This window comes from Convolutriloba macropyga, chromosome 2 (genome assembly GCF_964194025.1).
Source record: "Convolutriloba macropyga chromosome 2, txConMacr16.3, whole genome shotgun sequence".
NCBI lineage: Eukaryota > Metazoa > Xenacoelomorpha > Acoela > Convolutidae > Convolutriloba > Convolutriloba macropyga.
Window position 1 is genome coordinate 60,943,690 of NC_134469.1, and position 27,546 is coordinate 60,971,235.

At 40.2% G+C, this 27,546-nt stretch overlaps 1 protein-coding gene across 4 annotated transcripts in view; it reads right to left on the bottom strand.

The window, feature by feature from the left end:
- LOC142334576 (ankyrin repeat and EF-hand domain-containing protein 1-like) overlaps positions 1 to 27,546 on the bottom strand; it is a 99,245-nt gene that overhangs the window by 65,601 nt on the left and 6,098 nt on the right. For all 4 annotated transcript variants that reach the window (XM_075382706.1, XM_075382707.1, XM_075382709.1 and 1 more), the window contains exons 3-7: positions 20,595 to 20,776; positions 17,386 to 17,508; positions 16,739 to 16,882; positions 2,466 to 2,619; positions 1,300 to 1,490 (exon numbers count right to left, since the gene is read on the bottom strand). In XM_075382706.1, the coding sequence (XP_075238821.1) occupies positions 1,300 to 1,490; positions 2,466 to 2,619; positions 16,739 to 16,882; positions 17,386 to 17,508; positions 20,595 to 20,776 (794 nt within the window). The remainder of the gene's footprint in view (positions 1 to 1,299; positions 1,491 to 2,465; positions 2,620 to 16,738; positions 16,883 to 17,385; positions 17,509 to 20,594; positions 20,777 to 27,546) is intronic.

Here is a 27,546-nt window from a genome sequence, read left to right on the forward strand (position 1 = left end):
TAGGTTATTGGTTCCACGTGAGCCATTGGCTCACCACATTCCTCCTGCAGAAAGTCGTGAGATGTACTGGTTACTAAAGTTTTATGGCACTGGGTAGCTGGGACGTCCGGAGTTACGTTCAGACTGGGCGCCTCGGACGTCCATAACTGTGTCTGAGTCCGGTGGGTTGGGGTTGGGCTCTTGGTTTGTCTCGATGATCCGAATGCGCAGCACGGAGTTGGTGGTTATGTGAAAGGATTCACAAGAGGCTTGTGAATCTGATGAGAGCATGACAAGAGATTGTCCAAAACTGGAGGTTGGCGGATAGATCGTTAGGAGTGGGGGTTCCGGTTGAGTATTTATTGAAGTGTCGATGAGGTCGACCATTGATGTGGAATCCTGTGGAGGTGACAGTGGGAGTTTAGACGTTGTGTTTTCTATCCACAGTTTTTTCTGTGGGCTCTGCTTTCCGTCTTCGTGTGTTTGGGAGGGGGTGCGAACTAGTGTGATTGGTTGTGACTGTGCCATGTTGAGTCAATAAATTACCGACAAAGTTCCAATCAGATAAACTCAAAAAGTTTGGCAGTAAAAGACTAACGCAGCAAGAGTTCATTCAGCTGCTTCTCATAAACAAAAGCCACTATGTGCACTTTTTCTTAGCAATCCAATCGGAACATGAGATTGAGGTCCGGTTATACCTGACGGTTTACAGTAGCACTGAGCAAGTACCATATTTACAAAAGATGAATAAATATAATAGGATCCAAAAAAATCCGTAACCAGTTTATTATAGTACGTTTAGATTATTGCTTCCCGTGTGGTCCATTGGCTCACAGTACTCATAATAACCTATTTATAATGATCCAATAAATTATGAATTCGTAATTTAGCGCAAGGGAAGTAAAGTTACATCTATTTACCTGGTCAGCGCATAACTTATAGTTTCTATAAACTGACGTGTCAGACTTAATTTTCATTAGTACGGAATCAGTCAGTGTATACCACAGACTGTTCATGGACAGTCTTTATTTGTCAATTCTATTATCATGTCAAAATATAGACTGGCCAATTTACTTCAGGAAGTAAAATAATTAATCTGATTTTAAATTTATTTTAATCCTTCCATTTCAATGGAACATCATGTTATTAATATTGTTAGCCTGAATAATAAAGTTTTTCTGAGCATTGTCGAGAACTTTATTTACGGAAATGTACTCTTAAATGTACTCTTTCAGTACTGCTTAAATGAATTTCTATTAGAATATACTGATCCAGTACTGAAACAGGCTGGGTGGTCACTCCGGGTAAGGTCATGCTCACTTTTTGTTTTCCCTCCAATCTCTCAGCCTTCCTGCAATCCTTCATAGCAGCCTTGTGACCTTCGTCCTTTGCCACCTGTCTGGGAATGGCCCCTTCAGAGTTCTTACTCTTCGCAGGGCAACCCCTCGTGCTCAGGAATCGCACGCACAGTTCGTGACCGTTCATAGCAGCGTAGTGCATTGCGGTGTTACCTGAACATAATGGCCTACCTGCCTTATACCAGATATAGGATACAATGGCAATGGAAGTGCATACGCAATGAACAGTTGATAGTTAAAAAAGATATAACTGATTACACAAACTAATAGTGTGAAACCAAAACTTTATATTTTAATAAAATAACTTAAGTAAATTGACCACTGACAATAAAAATTGATTTGATCATTCCATTATTTTGCAGTGGTTGCAAGAAAACATGCAGGTGTTTTGCAACTGGACTCGCATTAAGGATTAAAGTGAAGAAAATTAGTGCGACTTTATTGTTTACAACTGTTTTACCTGTGAATAAGATGTGCTAGAAACGTGATTGAAAACAACTTGCAAAATCAAAACAGAAATTTGAAACTAACACATAGTTTAAGGTCTTCTGGATTTGGTCTTCTTAGTTTTTAGTAACTTTACTCACAAAAAACATAGCTGAAAATGGTGAGAGCTAGCTCATTCTCTCCGATGCTGATAATTTACTTATTTCTGCGGGGGGGGGGGGGGGGGGGGGGGTTTGTAGAGACATATTAGGGCTGCTGCCCGATACAAACTGGCCCCTATTCACATTACGCTATAAATAAATGACAAGACATATGTAAAAAGCTGCCTGCCTTTTTAGTTTCTGAAGCTGAAGTCGAGTGGGCACATCATATGTGCAACCTATACACGCATTTCGTACATTAATAGAAAAATGACTTACGCTGTAACTGCACAAAATCTGTAACTGAGGCTGCATAACGTACGTATTGGAAACCCGACAGTGTGGGATTCAGGTTCAAAGCGTTTCCCAAGTGTCGATTTGATTAGTTCATGATTTAAAAGGTATTTCTGATTAACAAAGAGGGTTTAAAGAGACGTCTAAATAAAAAATTTCGATTTCACCGTGGATAGGGGGAATACCATAATTTAAAAGCTAAAACAATTCATACAAAAGACTGTGATAAGTATTCAAAAGTTCATACTAAGAATGTCCACGATGTCAGACTTGGCCCTGTGAGCAGCCAGAACTCGCATCACAGTCACGTGCCCATTCTTGGCTGCCCTGTGGTATGCATGGATTCTCTTCTTGTCCAGGGCATTCAGATTAGCACCCGCCTCTATAAGACCGCGACACACCTGAACAAAAGGTTAAGAATCCTGTAAGAACAGTCTTCAAATGTCATCAACCTCTGCTCATAATCCAAAACGTCAATGTATAATCATAAAAACACCACAGCAGATACAAAGTATGAAATAACGCCCATCGTTATTCGTGCACGTCTCGTCATTTGCTCTATATGCTGGCCAATTTTCTTTTCGAATTTGCTCTCAAAATGTTCTCAAAATGTGCTTTAGAAGATGATCAGAACGACTTGATGAAATGTAACTGCTTCCGCTACTGGGGGTTCATAATATTCAATTTTTCAGTCGGTTGGGTCATTTCTCAGAGAAACTGTTCAGACTTCTGGTTGATACCTGCTCCCATTTGACCAAAGAGAGATTTAACTGGAAAGAAATGCAGAGATTGGCACCTCTCAAGACAAATTTTGAGTAGATAAAAGTTAAGATCAGAGTGTATATTTCATTATTAAATTTTATCAAATGAAGCAGCTCATCGCATATGTCAATATAAATAAAAAAATAAAATTTCATATCTGTGATAAGTCGTATCAATGGTGGGTAGCCCATTAATATTAGATTTCAGACAAATGTATATGACAATTATTTTTCACAGAGTTGATGGATCGTAGGCCATTAGTTGGTCTTGAGAAAATAATAAGCAAATTTGCCGCAATTTGACAAAAATTTAATCACCCTCAATTTACTTTTCACAACCCTTTTGATTGCGAACGTCGACGTGGAAAACGTCCGTCTTGAATTTGTTCTATAGTCAGTTTTGCTATGGTTGTCTTAGCTCTTGCTAACTGCTGATAGATTTAATAATTTATTCAAAATTTTTTTTAATATTTACACCAGCCATAATTAATGCAGCATCCAAAACATCAGGTCCGCTTGCAGATTCGCGATTCTGTAGCAAAAATACTGATTACACAAGTTTTATGTACTCATTCATTAATACGGAAGACAAAACTAATATTTAACTCAAGAAACTGTTTTTGTCGGTAATGTTGAATTCTCCATAATTATGGAAACTCAGCAAAAGTAAAAAAAAAACACATTACTGCAGCATTCCACTAAATTATTATCAATAAATCGGTGATACTCTTAAACTGGTCTTCAGTCAGTCGTACCTCTAAGACAACGTGTACCTAGAGTTCGGCATATTTTTGCAGCGTCACTATAATAGACTTTATACTTTTTTCATATTGTAGGATCACTAAGACTACAGAAATAGGTCAGTCCACATAAGGGCGCAAAATGGACAAGGTTGAACTCAAGGTTAAAAAATGAAGTTCAAAAACATCTGAAATCTGATAATAATTTCCAAAATTATACTATGTCTACCCAATTAGAATTGAATGATTCTCTTTTCCGATTGGCGAGAAGAATTTCACCTTGTAGTTTGCAAAATAACTTAGAATTCCTAGTTTTTTTTCGAAAAATCTGTGCCTGATGAACAGTGCGTTGTAGATTGGCGCATTTTCTGGAAGAGGGCAAGATTGTTACTGAGTAAATAAATGAGCAACGCTTAGATTGAAATGAACAATCTATCCAGCGAGAAAGAATTGATTACATCATATCCCTTAACCACGTCAGCCTTACAAAAGATTAAGTGCACACAAAATACGTTCTATTTGGCATAGAAAGCTCGGAAACAGTTCGCTTGACATAATTTTCGTTGAGCCTACTAATATACTAAATCGATTGCGCTCTTTGTAGGCTTAATAATTTTTTGTTTCAAAAACTTCTCGGTGATCAATCTTAAACTAAGACCTGCCAAAAAATGTTACTAGATCTGCCGGTTTGATGCACTTTGGCCGTGATGTGTTCCAATACAGTAGCTTTATCGTGGTTTATAAATTGAACAGATTACGATTGTGTGTTTTAACACCTATATTTTTGGTGCCGCGAGCACAGTGTATTACGTAAGAAGGTTTGCATTGGTGTTACGTAGAACAGTCCACCCAGAGGGCCAATATAATGTCCTTTATTCACACAACCAAGGATTTCCTTCCATTACTGCTTGCTCCGAGTTTCACAAACAAGAAGGGGATGAGAACGAAACGTGCTTGACTGAGAGTGGCGTCACTTCCAACGGAATGGCAAATGGACATGCAAATGGGACTACCTCCTGTTCCGAGTGATCAATCCCCTACCTGCGCCGAATTCGGAAGAACCCACGACTATCACCATCTGCTATTGACTCCCCCCATGGGTGCTGGTCGCTGTTTGCTTAGTTACACTTGGGTCAAAAAACTTGATGAACTGAAGTAGAACAAGGTGGATCAGTTCGAACCATTTCTCCTTGGATGTGGTCAAGTCACCTCAACAACGGGCGAGAGTTTTGGTCTGCTGTAAAATTGTAAGACACTTCAAACAAAACAAAGACTTAAACTTTAATTTTGATGCTAAAAAACTGATTATCTTATCCGGCAAATCTAGTTAACCCCCCACAGATTTTTTTTGGTTTCATTTATTTTTGTTTGTTACTTTGGAATCTTCCTGGTTACCGATAACCCACCCCTTACAGTGTTTTTTGAAAAACAATAGTTTTGACAAATTTTCGTCAAAATTCAGAAATAACCAAATTGCGGCGTTTTTCTTACAGTTCTTGACATAAAAGCGAAGCAAAATAAAAAAGTGTGAAAAAATTGACCAATTGTGAAAAAATTCCTTAGAAGCTTATAGAAAAAGGTTATTAATCAGGGATGCAATAATTGCATAAAGTTTTCAATTTAAAAGAAAAAAAGAACAATTTGGTAAAGTTTTTCAAAATTGGAAAAAAAAACTCAGGTTTTTTTTCCAATTAAGAGCTCATTCTTGGAAAGTCGTGACAATTGTGCATTTAACATCAAGGTTCGGAGTCTGTGCAAAGCTCACATCAGTTATGTTGTATAAAACATTATATGGTTTTTATATTAACTGCCAGTTCACTGCATCACGCCATAAAAACATTGCCTCAAGCGTTACAAGACCATTATAAAAACGGAATTTACGCATTACCGGATCTGAGTTTCAATCCTAACGCGGTAAAAGTACGAAAAACTGCTCAGTTCTAATTGAGTCATTTCTTCCGTGATAAAATTAGGCTAGTTATTTGGCATGACGTGGTGAACAGGTCATTGTCCCGTCATCGCAGTAACAACAATAAGCCTTTAACACCTTCGCAGCTTATTGCAGTGCTTGAAGAATATCAGGAGCGCATAGAAGCTATAGTGTATTGCCCCAAAGAGGGAACTTTTGATATTTACGATCAACTCAAGCGTAGTACTCTAGTTACCATCCACATAGTGAAAGACATTGTGTCTAAACGTAAACAGAAAGATCCTAGTTTACTTAAAGAGTACAGAGCATTACACCAAAGGCCTGCGCTTGAGCTGAAAACACTCACTACAGTGTTAGCACATAAGAACAACTTTTGGTCCTTGATAACACGCTCCCGACCAAAAAAGCTCGCTAAGCGCCGTCGTAAAACGCTTCGCACCCGTCATGCGTTCGAGGAGGCGGAACTCTCTCAAGCCTTTGATAACCTGAATGTCACTTAGTCTTGCGTTGTGAGAGTCTACCCGCTGGCTGGCGGTGTGACTTAAATTTACTCAAGAGTTACGGGTTAGTTTGTGGTTGGTCCTCTCCAATAGCGTTTTACTAAACGTATCGCTCTCCCCATTCGTTGAGTTATTCACTACCGTACGTTTTCCGCAGGTTATCTGGTTTCATTTTTCAGTTTCCGTCTTTTTGTTTTCGTGTCACCGTGTTTCGCTCTATCCCCCGTTTATCTGTCGTATGATGTAGTATGTTGAGTTTTTGCTGTAATAATTTTTTTTCTGCTATATTGCTGGTTGGTTGTTTAGTCTCGTTGCTTGCTAGGGTGTGATTCAAGTTCAATCTGGAGTTACGGCTGGTAAGTTTCGTGACTTTCACCACACTTTTTGCTAGCAATTGGTTGTAGCTTTAATAATTTTGGTAGTGCACTTTTATTGTCTGTGTAGTGTGGTTCGCTAGGGTGTGACTTAAGTTGGTTCTGGAGTCCAGGCTAAAAAATTTCCTCACTGTTTCGAATTTGGGTATACTACTTCGTTGCCGTAAATTATTCAAATGTTTTGTTGTTTTGATGCCGTAGATAAAGTCCCATAATGTTTTGTGCTAGTTTAACTGGCAGTAGCTTCTCTCCCTCTTTCTAAGGTGTGACTTAAGTTTATTCTGGAGTTACGGCTTGTTTGTTTGGTTGAGTTTGTTGCTGTGGTCTGCTAGCATTGATCTTCCCGCCTCCTTGCTTGTGGCTTACCGTCTCCCTCCCGTGGTATCCCGGTTTTCCGCCCCGTTGCGCGCTACCCGGTCGACGTTTCTTTCTTGTCCGTATCGTTTTCCGTTTCGTCGCGTGCCGTCCACCCGACGTCTCTGCCCCGCCCGTGCCTTTTTCCCGCTTTGTCGCGCGCTGTTCGCCCGACGCTCCCGTTCGTCCTTCTGGTTTTCCTTTGCGTCGTGCGTTACTCGTTCGGCGTCTCTTCCCGTCCGTCCCGTCTCCCGTTCTGTCCCGTGTCGCGCCTTCAGTGCTCACATTTTTTTCTTTCTTTCTTTCGCCGGGTACTATTTTACTCGACGAAAACTTTGCTCTTTGGCGGTTTGCTAGGCAAACAGTCACACTAGGGTTCGGTTCAACCCATTTGTGTTGTGCTGTTGTATGTGCATGTGTACTTTTGTATTAGTACCAAAATAAACTTGTGGTTCCTGTTTTCATAGGATCATGGCAACATTGCAGAACAAATTTAACAAACTTTATAGTGCGAGGGCAAAATTAGAGGCTGAACTTAATAACATCTTTGGTGAAATTAACAATGCTGTTGATAAGCAAGACAGGAAAGTTAAGATCGAACGTCTGATTGTGAAGTGCAAGGATGCTTTTACTAGAGTAGTTGATAAAAATGAAGAGCTCTTTGATCTGGCACAAAAGACTGAAGATCCAGATGCTGCCTGTAAGAACCTTTAAAATTGGTTAGAGACTGTAACAAAGAAAACTCATGAGTTCATTGCTGCTGCTCAAGGGTGTATCAATTCGGTCCATGACAAAGAGACAGCAGAGCTGTATACCTCTCACAATTCAAGATCAAGTTCACATATGACTTCCTCAAAAAGTTCAAGTCAGCGTCAACGAGACTTAGAACTATCAAAATTCAAAAAGGAGGAACTTGAGAAACAACATGAGGCAAAGCTTCGCATTGCTAGACAGCGTCTTGAAATTGAAAAACAAACGAAACTGCGGGAATTGGAAATTGAGCAGCTTGATGAGGATCATCGCAAGGAAGTAGCTGCTGCAGCCCTTGAGGAAATTGAGTTGATGACAAAATCATCAACAGAGGGGTCTGGTACAGGCAAAATGAGTGGGCTCTTTACGGAAAGAAGTTCAGTCAAGAGCAAGAAACTTGTGCAAGGCTGGGTTAATTCGTCACCGGCCGGGAACATGGCTGATGGTGTAAACGATCCGAGTTTGCACTTTTCTGATTCCATCGCCCAATTCAACCAGGCAATTGTCAAACGACATTCTTCAGCTCAAATTCCAAACTCACACTTCAGTCTCAATACACATGGTCAAGTTGAGGCCAACATTAACTTCCCTGTCCATGAGCCGCAAGAACCAAGTAGTAGAACCAATGTAACCAATAATGCACATGTTGCGAACAATATCATGCAAGAGCAGCGACAGCCTCAATATACGCCTCCATCACCAGCAATAAACTTTGGTATGCCAACTCAACTAAACGCCCCAAACACAGCCCGACAACTGTCTCAAGCACAATGCACTTCGATGGTTTACAGTTGGATCATCAATTCCCTCGCAGGTCGAGCATGCCAGGACAGTTGAATTTAGTCAGCCCCCCGCGTTCACCACCTTTAAATACACTTGTTAATGCTCCGCTAGCACTTAATCCGCAACAAGCACACATAAATTTACCAGCCCCTCCATTCTCCGTTCTAAACCCCGTACTACCGCATTTCCCGTTAAACCCACCAGCATTCCGCTTTCCTCCTTCGCCGCCACAAGCACTCCCACCACACGCCACTATCCCCGTGGCGAAAAATGTCAATCTGTTACCCCATTCTCCGCCTGCACCATTCATTTCCTCAACAAACGTTTTCGTACCTCTATTAATTCATCCACCACACCCACAAAAGAGCTTTCAGCCCAAAATTCTGTCACTATAACCCACGCACCTCCTGCTCCTCCGGATCCAAATGTCTGGCGTTTTCTGGCAACAGTACCATCTGATGCAGTACCACTTGTACGTACATATGCAAATTTATACACCCTACATTCGGCCCAGTTAATAAACCCTCAAATTACTACATCGCTCCGCTCCTCTCATGTACAAGCAGCAGCAGGCGCTCAAAATTACGTAACATCAGACTTCATGCAAGCGAATCCATTTAGTTCTTCCACAGGTACCGCCCCCGCTTTTGTCACTCCAATCATTCCGCCAACGTATGGAGCTACCGTTCCGAACCCGTTTGATAAAGCAGTTGGCGGACGCAATTACTTGTAAGAAGAACGATCCACTGCCCGAGTGGAAGTTGTCACAATACAATGGTGATCCCCTGCAGTGGCACGAATGGTTCGGACAATTTCAAAAGCGCCATAGACGCACAGTCCTTGACTGATGATGTCAAGTTAACATACTTAAAAACTCTTGTAACTGGAAAAGCTAAAACCGCCATCGCTGAGTTCGCATACTGCGGTGTAATGTACAAGGACGCACTTAAGACACTCGAACGTAAATTTGGCCAACCACAGGCAGTAGTTCGTGCATCCTTAGACAAACTCAGCTCTTTTCCTCCACTAAAGATGCACAATAGTGATAACATCATAAACTATTCTGCAACAATTTCAAGTCTTGTTGGAATCTTTAAATCACTTTCATATGACTCGGACCTTAAGAGCGCCTCAATTCTTAACACGGCTGTGCAAAAGTTGCCGCCCAATCTAAAAGAGTCTTGGTCACTCTTCACAGTGAAGAAACATTGGGTTAAGCCAACACTCCTTGACTTCAACGATTGGTTGAATGAGAAAACCGAGGCACACGACCTAATGAGACAATTTTCATCAAAGCAAAGAACTGAGGATAACACCAACTCAGTAGTAAAGACCAAAGTTGCCTCAAGAACTTTTGCTGCTAAAACGCAATCTAAGGGCACAAAGAGACCAGCCTCAACATCGGCAACACCTCCAACCCCTCGCTGCATTGTGCGTAAAAGTAACCACCGCATCTGGGAGTGTAGGATATTTAAATAAAAGTCTCCCACTCAGCGAGCAAAGGTAGTGGTGGAAGCAAAACTGTGTTTCTCATGTTTGAGAGAAAAGCATATGTTCAGGCAATGCCCTAATCCCAGGAAATGCGGGAAGGACGGTTGCAGCAGCTCCCATAATACACTTCTTCATGGAGCTGAGAGGGTTTATCCATCAAAATCCCCTTCAAACAACTATAGTAATTCTAATGCTGACGCAAATCAAAGTAAACTTTCAAGTGTCCAATCATCGAGTAAGACCACTACTTTATCATCTGTGAGTAATGTGAAAGGCCTCCTTCAGTTGACTGAATTACAGTTGAAGAGCTCTTCTGGTAAAAATACCACGGCTTTAGGTTTGTGCGATACCGCTTGCAGTATGTCTTGGGTGTCCAATGATCTTGCAAATAGAATTGGTTTACACGGTACAGCACTGAAACTAACAGTAAAGGGTATAAATACCGAGGAGGATATAGACACTAAGTTAGTTGAACTAATTGTAACACCTTGCGACAGCCAAGCATTTGAACCATTTAAAGTAAGCCCTTACGTAAAGGAAGATTTGAATGTAGGCGCCGATGTCATCAACATTAAAGCACTTCAGTAAACATACCCGCACCTAGCAGTTCTAGACACAGTTACATATTGCTATGGAAACATTGAGATGATACTTGGACAGGATGTGTATTATGCCATCCGCCCGTTAGAGTACTTCGCTGCCGACGAGAAGTGCTCGCCCTTCGCTGTTCACTTACCCATAGGTTGGGTCCTAAGCGGCCCTCCACCGTCGTCATCAGGTTTAGTCTCGACTTGTTTTAAAGCAAATATGGAGCAGAATTTTGAACTCGCTAGTCAGGTAAAATCTTGGTACGACATGGAGTCGTACGGCGCACTTAAGAAAGTAGACCCACGATCCGCCTCGGATGCGCGTGCGCATGATACTCTTGAAAACACCACCTTGCATAATGGAAAAAGGTACGATGTAGGAATGCTATGGGCTGAAGACAACATCGAACTGCCCAACAATTATTTCTCAGCGCTGGTTCAATTAGAATCTTTGGAAAAGCGGCTAACGAAAGATCAGACTTTAAGGGAAAAGTACTCGAATACCATCAAAGAGGACTTAGACAAGGGCTACGTAGTAAGGGTCAAAAATGCTCATAAGGTGTAAAGTCGCTCGGAACGAGAGTGTTACCTACCACACCATCCAGTTGTTGACGCGAGCAAGCCGGGCAAGGTCCGTAGGGTACTAAACGGAGCAGCTAAATTCCACGGCGCATCTCTTAACAAGTCATTACTCACCGGACCTGACTTACTGCAAAACCTAATCTATGTAATCCTTTGGTTCAGACAACATCCATTTGCCGTATCCGCCGACATCGAGGGAATGTTCCTCCATGTTGGAGTGTTAACATGTGATCAGCCATCATTGCGCTTTTTGTGGCGGGAGGACCCCACATCAAATGTTGTGGTACACCAGTATACACGCCACATCTTTTGGGCAAAAGATTTGCCCACCTGCGCCAAATACGCAATTCAACGAACCCCAAGTGATAATGCTAAGCAGTACCCAGAAACTGCGAAAACCGTCCTTGAGAACTTCTACATGGACGATTACTTAAACTCAGTGGAATCCCCCGAGAGGGCCCTCATTAGGTCGAAGGAATTGGAACATCTTCTCCATCTAGGTGGGTTCAAGCATACTAAGTTTGTAAGAAATGTACCAGATCTGGCTGACCCAACTGATGGGTCTGCTCAATCCACTGAACCGAAGGTCATCGTTTCATCCAAGGAGGAATAAATGCACGTGCTTGGGCTTAAGTGGGATCACAACAACGATACTCTGGTTGTGAGTAGGGGTACTAACAGCACCATCACGAAAAGTTTAACACAGCGCTTGGTCCTAAGTCTTGTGTCAAAGGTCTACGACTCAATTGGTCTTGTCGCACCGTTTACTGTTGGTGCTCGGTTAATTTTGAAAGACATTTGGCGTGTCAATGGACAAAGTTGGGATGATGAGTTACCTAAAGACGCAGTTGACAGATTCCTTGCCTGGTGTGTTCAACTGCCGCGGTTAGCTGAGATCACTATACCGAGAAGTTACTTCTCAGGACCACTCCAACATCTTGAACTCCACATGTTTGGTGATAGCTCGCAAGACGTATTCAGTGCAGTAGGTTTTCTTAGGGCTCAAGTAATTTGCACCTCCGGGGAGATTATAACAGAGCTGGCGTTTGGCTTGGGCAGGGCCCGTGTTGCACCTATGAAGGTAATGACAGTTCTTAAGTTGGAAATACAAGCCGCTCTCCTCGCAGCCCGTTTAAAAAGGGAAATCTGTCGATTATTAACGGTTACTGTGGATAAAGTCTTTATGTGGACAGATAGTACCATCGTCTTGCAGTGGATAAACTCAACAAACAAACACCCCATCTTCATTGCAAATCGTGTTAGTGAAATCTTGGAGAACACCAGCGTTGACCAATGGAACCACTTCGCCACTTGTAATCCGGCAGATGCTGGCACGCGTGGCATGTCCGCTGAAATTTTGCAATCAAGTAGCTGGGTGAGGGGTCCCGATTTCATGAGAACTAAGCAATTCCCTTTTCTGCCCAATACTGACGTCGTTGATAACATCAAGCTCGGCGTTGTAACCAAGGAACAAGATGATGATTCCATCTCATCTTTAGCCGCAACAGTAACCAAGCCCCCTAAGGAACAAAGCACTAGTCTAATCCCGTTTGATAAGTTCAGTTCTTATCAAAAACTACTTCGTGTCATCGCATATGTGCTCCGTCTTTTATCATCTCATGAAAGTTACCGTACCGTAGACGGCAGCATAGCGGACCCTGCTGAGCTTGCCGAAGCCGAGTGTCATCTCCAGTACTTGGTTCAAGGAGAGTCCTTTAAAACTGAAAGAAAGGATCTTCTTGACAACAAGTCCGTTAAGAAGAGCAGCCGCATTGCTCAGTTTACTCCGTTTATTGAGCCTCGTGGTCTCATCCGTTCTTCTGGTCGACTCCGACGGCTAGTGAAAATGGACTTTGACACTAAGCATCCTATCGTGCTGGATGGGCGTCATACTTTTGTTAAAATGTTTTTGCGGCATACTCATTTAAAGATCCGTCATCAGGGCATCGATTACTTAAGGTCAAAGGTACAGGAACGTGATGCCATCCTTAAGTTACGTTCCACACTGCGTTCCATCAAATCAAACTGCGTCTTGTGTAGAAAGTTCCGTGCAGCAAACATTCAACCTATCATGGCAGACCTCCCAAAGGAGAAACTCGCATACCAGTCTCCTCCCTTTACCAACACCGAGGTTTATTACTTCGGCCCATTCTACGTCACAGTTTGTCGGACTACCGAGAAGAGGTGGGGATTTCTCTTCACTTGTCTCACTACTCGTACTGTCCATGTTGAAGTTGTCCCGTCCATGGACACTAATTCCGGTGTAGTGGGAGTGGAGCGGTTCATCTCCCGCCGGGGTACTCCTGCTATGCTTTGGTCGGATAATGGTACGAATTTCATTGGAGTGGAAAAGGAGCTCCGTGAATGTGTGGAGAAATGGAATACGCTTAACATTGCTGCCGAAATTGCACATAAGGGCATTAAGTGGAGGTTCAACCCACCCAGTGCGCCACACCAAGGTGGAATCTGGGAGAAGTTAGTTCGTAGTTTTAAAAGAGTACTGTACACTATCCTCGGTACGCGTCGCCTCACAGATGAGGTGTTGAACACTACTTTTTGTCTGGTCGAATACGAACTAAACTCACGTCCCTTAACGCCTGTAAGCGCCGACCCGTGCGACCTAGGCGCAACAACACCTAACCATTTTCTACTCGGTAACCAAGCAACCAGAATTCCGTCTGTCGTTGGCGTCGACGAGTTCGATCATCGTCAGCGGTACGCCCGTGCACAGTCCTACGCCACTGCAATTTGGGCACGTTGGCTTAAGGAGTATGTACCTGCGCTGAACCGTAGATCTAAGTGGCAGACCCCTGCCGAACAGCACCTCAAGGTTGGTGAATTAGTTTAGATCGTTGAAAAAAGCAACCCTAGGGGTTACTATCCGACTGCTCGGATTGAAGAACTCCGACAGCATCGCCCACTCCGCCGTGGTACGCACGTCGTCCGGATCGCTCGTCCGCCCACTCGTTAAGTTTGTACCGATCCTCCCAACATTTTCTTCCGGGCCGGAGGATGTTACTGAGTAAATAAATGAGCATGGCGTAGATTGAAAAGAACAATCTATATAGCGAGAAAGAATTGATTACGTCATATCCCTTAAACATGTAAGCCTTACAAAATATTAAGTGCACACAAAATACGTTCTATTTGGCATAGAAAGCTCGGAAAAATAATTTTTGTTGAGCCTGCTAATATATTAAATCGATTGCGCTCTTTTTGGTCTTAATAATTTTATGTTTCAAAAACTTCTCGGTGATCAATCTTAAACTAAGACCTGCCAAAAAATGTTACTAGATCTGCCGGTTTGATGCATTTTGGCCGTGATGTGTTCCAATACAGTAGCTTTATCGTGGTTTATAAATTGAACAGAATACGATTGTGTGTTTTAACACCTATAAAGAGAGTGGCCTGATTTTTATTAGCGTTTGAGAGTTTGGATCGATTTTGATTAGCGCAGTTTTGTAATTGCTTGTCTTCTACACAGTCAAGCTAAAGCATATTATAGATCTGACGAAACATAGATTAGATAACGACCCCTTCGATGCATCAGAGATACTCAATGGGCGGTGGAAACGGACAGACAAATTAGGAATCGGATCCGCAGAAGAAAATTAGAAACGCCGCAAACGTCGATCCCTAATTTGTCTGTCTCCTTCTACCACCCATTGAGTAACACCAATATATGGAAGGGAGCGTCATCAAGTCAATGTTTGACCGCATCTTCAATCTGTTTTAACTTTAATGTGTAGAAGAAAAGCTATTACACAAAATGCTCACCACAATCAAGCCAATCTCTTTCACGCTAATGAAAATAAGGCCAATCTTTCGCGTTTTCTACTAAAAAAAAACTCGCCAATCTGTAAAGTATAGTCCATCAGGCAGATTTTCTTGAAGAAAACTGAGAATTCTGCGAGTTTGTTTGCAAACCACAAATTGAAATCCTCCTTCACAGATTGGACAATTGACATATTCAATAAATTCTAATTGACTAAATATAGTGCAAATTTGGAAGCCATTATCAGGAATACCAAAAATTATAAAATTCAATTAAATAATTTTTAATTTCAGAGCTCATTTCTGAAAATTACCGAGGGAGAAGGTAAATTCTTGTAAACATGCTAGATCAATATGAAAATTTTAATGTCTTCATCTCATCTACGCATTCTTTTTTCACAAAAAATGACAAGAGATAAACTGCTCAAAAGGAAAAAACTCAGAGCAGAGTTCAAAAGATGCCGTGTTCTAAAATTATGATGCAGAAATTGATATCAAGTCAGTTGACAGACCCACTCACGGACAATGAAATTGCAGAAATCTGGAGACAGAACTTGTAGGCTTTCAGGCACAGGGAGCAAAAATTTACTAACGAGCACAAAATAAAGCAACCAATAACTACTTGGGGTCAATCTTACCTGGAATTTTGCAAGCATCAAACAATTTCTTGCTTCAATTTTGTCTGAGAGTTCTTTTAAAATCAAGATGGATGAATCAGATAAATATAGTCGCTAAACTTTCCCCCGCAGACTGGCCAGTTATAAAAATCTGCACTAATTTGTATAATTAGCTAATTAGCTGACAGTATATTGTTACAGTGTCGATGTAGTTGACATCTAACTCTACCTTACATTTTTGATGCAGCACTCAGTCAGTTAGTGCTGAGCGTTGTTTACAAATTGGTAGGCTTACCCTCTGCGCAGAAATTATAATGACTCTACGGTTGACCCTGAGCGAGAAAGCAGAGTTGTCGTACCCAGATTGAGAAGTTGCAACTTCAAAATCAGAATTCAATTTTCTGTTTATTTATTGTTTGCATTGTATAGAACTTCAGTTTGTTTCCTCAATCAAAGATTTGTGATCTTTACTTCAATTGTATTCAAAGGTGATGTCGATTTTAATGCATTAATTTTTTTAGCTTTTTCATGAGACCTTAATGGAGCCTTCCTGGTGGCGGTGTGTGAGGTCTGTTCTATGTACATACGGAGCTTGTATCCACTCAAAAATTTCATCAAACTGGAAAAAAGGCTCAATTGTTGGCTACTAAACAAATAGGAGCTGAGTATTCCGACATTTCTTTATAATTCATGATAATTGTAGATAAATCTTGATTTGTCTTGCTTTATTTTATGTTCTATGAATTCGTGCTTAAAACTTGTTGATATGTGCTTTTTCATTTTGGTAGCTTTGTATGTCTTTCATGTCATGGTTAGTGATGTTTTTTTACTTATTTTGTAAAAATATTGTTTCTTTAAACGCATGCAAGGTTCTTGCAAATTACACGTGTTGATGTTTTAAGAGCAAATGTCTTGTCAGTATGCTTTGTATCAAGATATATCAAGTTTCGATACACTGGGGGACTATATGAAATAAAATAAAATCCAGATGGTGGTAGCTTCACTAACACAAATACATGGTATAGACCACACGTAAATTTGACCCAAGGTCTTGACACAAAGTTTTTCATAGCCAATATCCATCAGTCGACCATGGTCTGTTCATGTCAACCGGATATATTCTGAGATAGGATAGAATCAGCCGTACTAGCGATTTTCACGTTTAGAACATAAACAATGATACTGAAAAAATGAAAATGAAATTGCATTTATCGTCTAAGATGAAGCCATGGTAGAGGCACTTTTCTCGTGCCTCTATTTGGGTGATGTCTATTGACCTGTGCAGATCCAGAAGCAGCGGAAGCGTGTAGAGCTGTCTCCATTTTGGCCTCGAAGGTGGAGTCGGGGTTGGCACCTCCGTCAATTAGCTTCAAACAGATCGCTTCGTTATCAGCTGCAGTGTAGCACGCCTGCACCAGCACCTACAACACACCATTAACAAAATAATATTCTTCCCGTAAACTAACTAGAACCATAAATTGCATAGTGACTACCCAGCAGGTCGACAAATCATTCGACAGATTAGGTTTACCGTAGCCTACACCTTGACATGAAAAAGAAGAGAACCATAAAATCTATTTGGAGAGAGGGGTGGGGGGGGGGGGTGTGGTGGCTGGAGCCTGGCATTCTTGTTAAAGTCGAGCATAGTCTTTTCATACCAATTTTCGGCCGAGGATGATCTCTTCAAAAGTCGAGGTCTAAAATAGGGAACTGACCCGCGGATAATGAGAAACTTGCCAAAACTTTATCTCTATATCGGACGAAGCGCTTTTCAGAAAATTCCTCTTATGAACATAGGAGCCCCATTATTGATTTAAAGGTTAAAAAGGGTCACTTGCTTAATAATTTCATAAATGTGAAACAGTTTATTGGGAGGGATAAGGGAGAGAGGAGTGGGGGGGGGGGGGGGGTGCTGTTGACTTACAGGTACTCCGTTGTTGTCGACATTGTTGCAGTCGGCGCCCTTCTCAATACACAACTCAGTACACTGTGCGTGTCTCTGTGTGTTGTTCAGACAGTAGAACAAGATGCCCCTCCCCTTCTGGTCCTATTTCACATATAATCACAGTTACGTTGCAATTAATGGACAAATAGATAGAAAGACTACGATTTTGTACTGCGCCAATTTTCTAGCGCCAATATAAATTTTTAATAAAATGCAACATGTTACCAAAAACCCAAGTACAGCTTAGTTTCTGCTCTTTAGACATAATTTGTGATGTATGAAAACTATACAAGCAATCTACCAGAAGTTTTTAAAAAATCATAGCAGGATGTCCTGAAATAATTCAAAGAATTTTCATTGACTAAACAAAAACAAAGTCCAAGAATAGACTATAAACAGATAGGATAAATCATTTACAAAAAAGTTAGATGAAAGAAGTCGAAAAAACAGTACAAATCAATGTCAAAATGCCGCATGTGAACACAAAACCACTAGCGAGAAAGCGAATTTTTGGTCAAAAACCATTTTCTCACTCTACTTTAAAATTGGAGCAAAAAATTTCACGCCGTAAAACAACTAACTTTTTCGCCCAAACAACTAGCTTTTTCGCCCCACTTCTTCCTGTTTCGGCGCGACCAAAATCATCACTTTCTTTTTGACTTCAAAAATCACGGAAATAAGTGAAAGATCTTAAAACGAAGACAGCACCTCAATACAATTCAAATTCTTTGAATTGTAAAAAAGGCGTAATGAATCGTTGCAAAAATGATTTGAAATTAGAAAGTTAATTGCGTTTTGTGTATAAAAATTTTAAATGGAAATCTGTACCCGAACCCAGCTGCAAGCCCAAATCAGTACTAGGCAAGCTTAATTGCAAGTTTGCTCATATTTCAGTACTGAATAGTTATAAATACAAGTCTTACAAGTCTTGGCCAAGATTTGGAAAACATTTGCCCGGACTTGAGTCGTAGAGCTTTTCAGCGCTGAACCAGCACATTTAAAGGGTAAAAACTTAATTCAGCTCTGAAACATTTTATCTCCAGAATATTCTAAGTTTCTTTATGTGCAGAATTTCTTCATGATGATTGTTTTGAGGTCATAGAGTTCGCCCATGCTAAACTTATCCTTAATAATCTAAAAATTACTCATACCCCAAATTTTAGTCTGAGCAGAGTAATATCATACTTTTGTAGCTTATAACTAGTAATTATTAGAGTAGTATACATACTATTTATATTTAAGCTGGTTTTTAGGCAATTACAACAAAGCCCATTTTGCTCATTGGTAACGACTTGCTACGCAAATTAGATATTACAAGTACCCATGCGGAATTTCGAATCGCATATAAAGCAAACTTTGTTGGCGGGAGTTAAGCTGAACATATTGTTTTTCATGAAGTAAATTTTACTCAAAAATCAGACTGCCCAGTGTAAATAGGACATGAACAGAGTACTGGCCATCCTAAGAAACAGAATATCTGTAGACTGATTCAGCACTGATTTGCTCTGCCAACAACCTCCGGGTGCAAGTTGATTCTCAAATCAAAACGAGCTTTTCAAAAACTTTAGATCAATTTCGAGGTTAATTTTTTGCCACTTTCCTGGAGTCTTTCAACATTGATGCCAACTGATATAAAATAATAACTTTGATTCAATTTGCATTTTGCTGCAGTGTTATTTTCAGCCGATGAAAAATGTTTAAACGAAGTGGCGCTGCTGCAGTCCACCAGATCATCCGGGGACAGATTGTTCGTAGTGCAATGGCTTATCCGATCAGAAACCTCTATCGGCTCTAATATCGACCCAGAATTACCCCAGGAACGTCGGTCTGAAAGTCGATATCTTGAAATTTTTTAAGACTTGTCTCAGACTTGCGAGTCTTGGCCAAAACGTGTAAGTTTAACTGCAAGTCTTAACCAAGACTCGCATTTACACGTGCACGTGGTGACTAAGGCTTGTATTTAGACTGCTAAGTGTAAAAAGTGACCCGATCATTGCTTCGAATACTGATATTGGCTTGCCGTTTGGTCTAGGTAAATGTGCGTTAACTTTCTGGGTCCTTAGTTTTAGTTTCCAGAGAATCAATTTTATTTCATGGATTATTAAAACCCGGACTTAAAGAAATCACCACCGCACAAAAGTGATCAGTAGAACATTGAAAAGGTTGGAAACCGAATTGTTTGTTTCCTTGGTATAATCTGATTTAGCAAATTTCGCGGTAAAGTCAACTCTTGTTGATGTGTTAAGCAGTCGCAAATTTTGTGAAACTGGATCATGAATCGATTCAAACCAGGATTTTACTTGCATCCCTATGAAATGCTAATCATTACACCAAATGGTCTTATGTTCTCGGAATTGGGAATCTCCTATAATCAATGTCATCTCGTTGTCTCCTGTTCCTCATGGCTTCATCTCTAGCCTAGGATACGCTGATCAAGAACATCTGCGCGTGAAACCAAAAGTACGTAAGAACTTCGCTTAGAAACACAAAAATATGTAAGATCTACAATTAGAAACTCAAATTTAGGTATGATACAGGGTAACTAGCGTTACAAGTTAGAAAACTCACATTTATTCATTCTCCTTGTTAGAGAATTTTCTTACATAATGAGGTGAATATTCTAACTTCTGTGGTGAATTTTCTAACTTCTCAACGCCAGTTACCGTTTATCTTTTTTCCAAAACTCGTCGGCCCCTGAGCCACGTGAACTCATGACAAAAATTAAAACACAGCTTTCAATGAAACCAGGAACCGTTCCTGCTTTTGCTCTATACCATATAACCTTTAGTAATAGATATATGTTGACGGCTTTAAAACTTTATGTATAAATTGTAATGATCCCATCCCAGATTTTTCCCAGATCGGTGAAAAAACTGATTGTTGTGTTGGTGCTTCGCGATAAAAGCAAAAGTTTTGTTCACGGGGATAAAAGGAAAAAGTTTCAGAAACTAATAGCTGGTCCACCCGAAAAAAAGCCATATTACTATCGCGAAAACGGCATATTGAGAAACAAAAATCATTTGCAGTTGATTTACCTAAACGGTTTACAGGTACGCACATTTGAAAAAAAAAATGTGCTGGTATTTTTTTTTGCCAGCACACCACCTTATCTTAACACTGTTGGAGAATTTACCCAGACATTTTTCGGAAAATAATACCTCATGATAAAAAAAGATAATATGGTTCACTTTTAGCTTGAGATTTCTGGATGTTTGCAGAAGGATTTCAAGAGTATTGACGTGTCCAAACTGAGCGGCTATCATGGCTGGGGTACGACCTTGTGCATCTTGTACATCAGGTGAGGCGCCCAATCTCATCAGATAAGTAATAATAGCGTCATTGTTGTTGGCAGCCGCCATGTGGAGCACGCCTGTTAACAATTAATATGTCTACAGCCAGTTCTCTTTTCCACTGAAGAGCTCCATAGTCAAACTCTGCTACTAAAGTTTCATCGAAAACAGGTTTAGGTCTGCTCATTGCTGATCATAGTCTAGATGAGTCCTTACCCAGGTGGAGGCCTCGACTTATTAAAAGACCGATGAAGTCGGGGGGGGGGGGGAGGGAGGAGTAAAAAGACTTAAATTAAATGGTCGAGGACCCAGTCAAAGACGAGCTGAATTCAGATCTATTCCGTTTTGCCCCCCCCCCCACCTTAGTGAGCTTTTGTTTTTTACGCCCCCCAGGAGCACGTGCTATTCTCTTAAATTGTAACGTGCTATATAACAAAATATAATTTGTTACTGGGGGCGTAAAAACATTGGGGGGCAAAACAGGATAGATCCCTAAATTCTTTTCATAACTCCAGCCAAATTCTTTCCATATACAAAAATGAGTCAAACTAAAAAAATCCGCCATCACCCCGTTTCGATCTCGCGACCTTCTTCAACCGTGCACAAAGATTAATCAATTCTGATACATATCGATAATTTTTAAGGAAGTTAAAAACAAGACATTGCTACGGTTGCTGAAAAAAATAGCCGAAAAAAACGTCAAAAATAGCCAAAAAAAACGTCAAAAATAGCCGGGGAAACGTCAAAAGTAGTCAAAAAACGTCAAAAGAGCCAAAAAACGTGAAAAATAGCCGGGGAAACGTCAAAAGTAAGCGAAAAAAACGTCAAAAATATCCAAAAAAACGTCTAAAATCGCCGGGGAAACGTCAAAAATAGCCAAAAAGAGGTCAAAAATAGCCGGTGAAACGTCAAAAATGGCCAAAAAAAACGTCAAAAATAGCCGGGAAACGTTTAAAATAGCCAAAAAAACGTCTAAAATAGCCGGGGAAACGTCAACAATAGCCGGGGAAACGTCAAAAATAGCCGAAAAAAAAACGTCAAAAATTGCCGGGAAACGTTTAAAATAGCCAAAAAAAACGTCTAAAATAGCCGGGGAAACGTCAACAATAGCCGGGGAAACGTCAAAAATAGCCGAAAAAAGTCAAAAATAGCCGGTGAAACGTCAAAAATGGCCCAAAAAAACGTCAAAAATAGCCGAAAAAAAGTAAAAATAGCCGGAAACGTCAAAATTAGCCGGGGAAAGGTCACGAAAAGCCGAAAAAAAACGTCAAAAAAGCCGACAAAAACGTCAAAAATAGCCGAAAAAAAACGTCAAAAATAGCCGGGGAAACGTCAGAAATAGCCGAAAAAAACGTAAAAAACAGCCGGGAAACGTCAAAAATAGCCGAAAAAACGTCACAAATAGCCGAAAAAAACGTCAAAAATAGCCGGGAAAACATCAAAAATAGCCCGGTAAACGTCAAAAAAAGCCAAAAAAACGTCAAAACTAGCCGAAAAAAACGTCAAAAAGCGCCGAAAAAACGTCAAAAATAGCCGAAAAAAACTTCAAAAATAACAGAAAAAAAAGTCAAAAAGAGCCGGAGAAACGTCAAAAATAGCCGAAAAAAAAAACGTCAAAAATAGCCAAAACAACGTCAAAAATAGCCGGGGAAACGTCAAAAATAGCCGAAAAAAACGACAAAAATAGTCGGGGAAACGTTAAAAAAGGCCGCAAAAAAACGTCAAAAATAGCCAAACAAAAACGTCAAAAATAGCCGGGGCAACGTCACACACACATAATGAGCTCACTCATATCAATGTTTGAGCCCAAAACACTCACTCACCAAAAAGTTATTAAAGAACGAGCACTAGGCATGACCATTTTTTTCGGGAACCAGAACTGGTTCAATAGAACCGCCTTGTAAAAAGCTTTATAACCATATTTATGACTATACATTTTGATCTGTGGTCGCGAAAGACCGGCCTGTGAGCAGAGGGCAAGTTGACCCTCGTCGACCCATGTTGCCATGTGCTCACTCGTGAATTTTTTCGTGAAATCAGTACGCAACTAGTTGAGACCTACTAATTTTGTTAGCACACATAGTGAGCTCACGCATATCAAATTTTGAGCCCAAAACTTTCACTCAACAAAAAGTTATTGAAGAACGAGCACTAGGCATGACCCATTTTTTCGGGGTACAGAGTCTGAAATCATGAATATTTCCTAAGATACTGAACCAAACGGAACGAGACAAGGCTCAGTAGGACCGCCTTGTAATAAACTTTATAACCATGTATGACTCTATATTTTGATCAGTGGTTCGCGAAAGACCGGCTTGTGAGCAGAGGGCAAGTTGACCCCAGTCGATCCCAGATAGCTAATCCTCCTTCCATAATAACTCGATTTTTCACCATAACCCATTAAAAAAGCACACTATAACTAACAGAGGGCAGCATTGGCTCCTGAACGAGCTGTTACTTGGGCACAACAAAGTTCATTTTGACAGTACTTTGGCCGTTATGGCTGGAATGGTCTTCCTCTGGTTAACTCAAATTTGTAAGGTTCTGCAGTGCATCAACATTGGGTCGAACAAGAGGGCCTCGCTTTAGCATTGGAATCCTCACGGTGTTTCCTTTTTTAAGGATTTTTCCTCGAGAGGCATCCGACATTTGCCAAATCTGAAAAAGGAAATGTCAATTTTCGGCTAAAATTCGGCTGAAAACGGCTGCAAACGGCTGAAAAATGGCTGAAAACGGACAAGTACTGATATAGACTAGGAGTTCGGTCCGGGTGTATAAAATAGCGCTCCTTGGCAGTAGCAAAGAATATGTACGCAATAAGCTGGACCGGGGGGCGGCAAACAAAAGAGATCCCAAAAAGACATCTACATTTATTCACCTATCGAGTCAATTCATCATAACAATGAACAATATACCAATTGAGAGGAATTGGTTGCCTATTTCGAATTACGGATTTGTTTCGTTCAATTTGTTTATTGTGGACATAACGTTATCTTCCATCAGCGATGGTATTAGTTTTACAGGGATAAATCAAAAATCGTTGTTCCATACAGTTAACATTTCGAACAGCGTGTTAGATCCGCCGAGACAAAAAGACCCTTTGCAAGTTGTCAAAAACAGTGTTCAAGTTTTCAAGCTAATGTTTTTTTTCCTACAAAACTTTTCTCTGGAATGGAATGAGCGCTTGTGAACAAACTAATTCGATATTTTTTGCAAGTCTTATGGTTCGTATGGCCCAGAACACCTGAAATAGTGCTGAAATACACTCAAAATACCCCCCGGGGTGCTTATATTAAATTTGGTATGCCCCGGCATCATTTTCTAGCACCTCGTGAAAGTGGCCAAAAAGTGTTGCCAAAGTCGTGGCACTTTGCGAAATTTTTTTGAATTCAAAAATTTCACTCGAAATTTTTTGAAAAGTTGGTTTTGACTCGGGAATCAACTTACAAGTGTTATCCAGGTCTTGGCTAAGACTTGCCAGACTTGTAAGACTTTTATTTAGACTTGCCCAGTACTGGAAAACGAAATAAGATTTGGATTTAGATTTGCCTAGTACTGATATAGACTTGGAGTTCGGTCCAGGATCCTAATGTCCAATCAAAATTTAAATTAAACAAAAGTACGGTTAGAAAATGTGCACCTATCATAATACGTAAAAAAATAGCTGGTCAAGACAGATACTATGACTAGAAGATATGCTTGGCCTTTGGCAACCCGGATCTAACGCCAAGTCAATTTCAGTACTGGACAATTCCAAATCCAAGTCTTCTTTCATTACTGATTCAGAACCATGATCATGTCACTTTTTACACTTGGCAGTCTAAATCCAAGTCTGGGCTGAGACTTGGCAAGTCAAATCCAAGTCTGATTTAAGACTTGGCAAGTCTAAATCCAAGTCTGATTTAAGACTTGGCAATTCTAAATCCAAGTCTAATTTAAGCCTCGACAACTCTAAATCTAAGTCTGATTTAAGACTTGGCAAGTCTAAATCCAAGTCTGATTTAAGAATTGGCAATTCTAAATCCCAGTCTGATTTAAGACTTGGCAAGTCTAAATCCAAGTCTGATTTTAGACTTGGCAAGTCTAAATCCAAGTCTGATTTTAAACTTGGCAAGTCTAATCCAAGTCTGATTTTAGACTTGGCAAGTCTAAATCCAAGTCTGTTTTTAGACTTGACAATTGAAAAAAACGTCAAAAATAGCCGAGAAAAAAGTCAAAAATAGCCGAAAAAAACGCCAAAAAATAGCCGGGGAAACTTTAAAAATAGCCAAATAAACGTCAAAAATATCCAAAAAAACGTATAAATCGCCGGGGAAACATCAAAAATAGCCGAAAAAAAGTCAAAAATAGCCGGTGAAACGTCAAAAATGGCCAAAAAAAAACGTCAAAAATAGCCGAAAAAATTAAAAATAGCCGGAAACGTCAACAATAGCCGGGGAAACGTCAAAAATAGCCGGGAAACGTTTAAAATAGCCAAAAAACGTCTAAAATAGCCGGGGAGACGTCAACAATAGCCGGGGAAACGTCAAAAATAGCCGAAAAAAAGTCAAAAACAGCCGGGAAACGTCAAAAATAGCCGAAAAAAACGTCAAAAATAGCCGTGGAAACGTTAAAAATGGCCGAACAAAAACGTCAAAAATAAACAAATTCACAGGGATAAAAGGAAAAAAGTTTCAGAAACTAATAGCTGGTTCACCCGAAAAAAAGCCATATTACTATCGCGAAAACGGCATATTGAGAAACAAAAATCATTTGCAGTTGATTTACCTAAACGGTTTACAGGTACGCACATTTGAAAAAAAAATGTGCAGGTAATATTTTTTTTGCCAGCACACCACCTTATCTTAACACTGTTGGAGAATTTACCCAGACATTTTTCGGAAAATAATACCTCATGATAAAAAAAGATAATATGGTTCACTTTTAGCTTGAGATTTCTGGATGTTTGCAGAAGGATTTCAAGAGTATTGACGTGTCCAAACTGAGCGGCTATCATGGCTGGGGTACGACCTTGTGCATCTTGTACATCAGGTGAGGCGCCCAATCTCATCAGATAAGTAATAATAGCGTCATTGTTGTCGGCAGCCGCCATGTGGAGCACGCCTATTAACAATTAATATGTCTACAGCCAGTTCTCTTTTCCACTGAAGAGCTCCATAGTCAAACTCTGCTACTAAAGTTTCATCGAAAACAGGTTTAGGTCTGCTCATTGCTGATCATAGTCTAGATGAGTCCTTACCCAGGTGGAGGCCTCGACTTATTAAAAGACCGATGAAGTCGGGGGGGGGGAGGAGTAAAAAGACTCAAATTAAATGGTCGAGGACCCAGTCAAAGACGAGCTGAATTCAGATCTATTCCGTTTTGCCCCCCCCGCCCCACCTTAGTGAGCTTTTGTTTTTTACGCCCCCCAGGAGCACGTGCTATTCTCTTAAATTGTAACGTGCTATATATCAAAATATAATTTGTTACTGGGGGCGAAAAAACATTGGGGGGCAAAACAGGATAGATCCCTAAATTCTTTTCATAACTCCAGCCAAATTCTTTCCATATACAAAAATGAGTCAAACTAAAAAAATCCGCCATCACCCCGTTTCGATCTCGCGACCTTCTTCAACCGTGCACAAAGATTAATCAATTCTGATACATATCGATAATTTTTAAGGAAGTTAAAAACAAGACATTGCTACGGTTGCTGAAAAAAATAGCCGAAAAAAACGTCAAAAATAGCCAAAAAAAAAGTCAAAAATAGCCGGGGAAACGTCAAAAGTAGTCAAAAAACGTCAAAAGAGCCAAAAAACGTGAAAAATAGCCGGCGAAACGTCAAAAGTAAGCGAAAAAAACGTCAAAAATATCCAAAAAACGTCTAAAATTGTCGGGGAAACGTCAAAAATAGCCAAAAAAAGGTCAAAAATAGCCGGTGAAAGGTCAAAAATGGCCAAAAAAAACGTCAAAAATAGCCGAAAAAATTAAAAATAGCCGGAAACGTCAACAATAGCCGGAGAAACGTCAAAAATAGCCGAAAAAAAAAACGTCAAAAATAGCCGGGAAACGTTTAAAATAGCCAAAAAAACGTCTAAAATAGCCGGGGAAACGTCAACAATAGCCGAAAAAAAGTCAGAAACAGCCGGGAAACGACAAAAATAGCCGAAAAAAACGTCAAAAATAGCCGTGGAAACGTTAAAAATAGCCGAACAAAAACGTCAAAAATAAACAAAAAAAACTTCTAAATTCGCCGGGGAAACGTCAACAATAGCCGGGGAAACGTCAAAAATAGCCGAAAAAAAGTCAAAAACAGCCGGGAAACGACAAATATAGCCGAAAAAAACGTCAAAAATAGCCGTGGAAACGTTAAAAATAGCCGAACAAAAACGTCAAAAATAAACAAAAAAAACTTCTAAATTCGCCGGGGAAACGTCAAAAATAGCCCGAAAAAAAATCAAAAATAGCCGAAAAAAACGTCAAAAATAGCCGGGGAAACGTTTAAAATAGCCAAAAAAACGTCTAAAATAGCCGGGGAAACGTCAACAATAGCCGGGGAAACGTCAAAAATAGCCGAAAAAAAGTCAAAAACAGCCGGGAAACGTCAAAAATAGCCGAAAAAAAAAACGTCAAAAATAGCCGTGGAAACCGTAAAAATAGCCGAACAAAAAAGTCAAAAATAAACAAAAAAAATTCTAAAATCACCGGGGAAATGTCAAAAATAGCCGAAAAAATGTCAAAAATAGCCGAAAAAAAACGTCAAAAATTGCCGGGGAAATGTCAAAAATAGCCAAAAAAAACGTCAAAAATAGCCGGGAAACGTTTAAAATAGCCAAAAAAACGTCTAAAATAGCCGGGGAAACGTCAACAA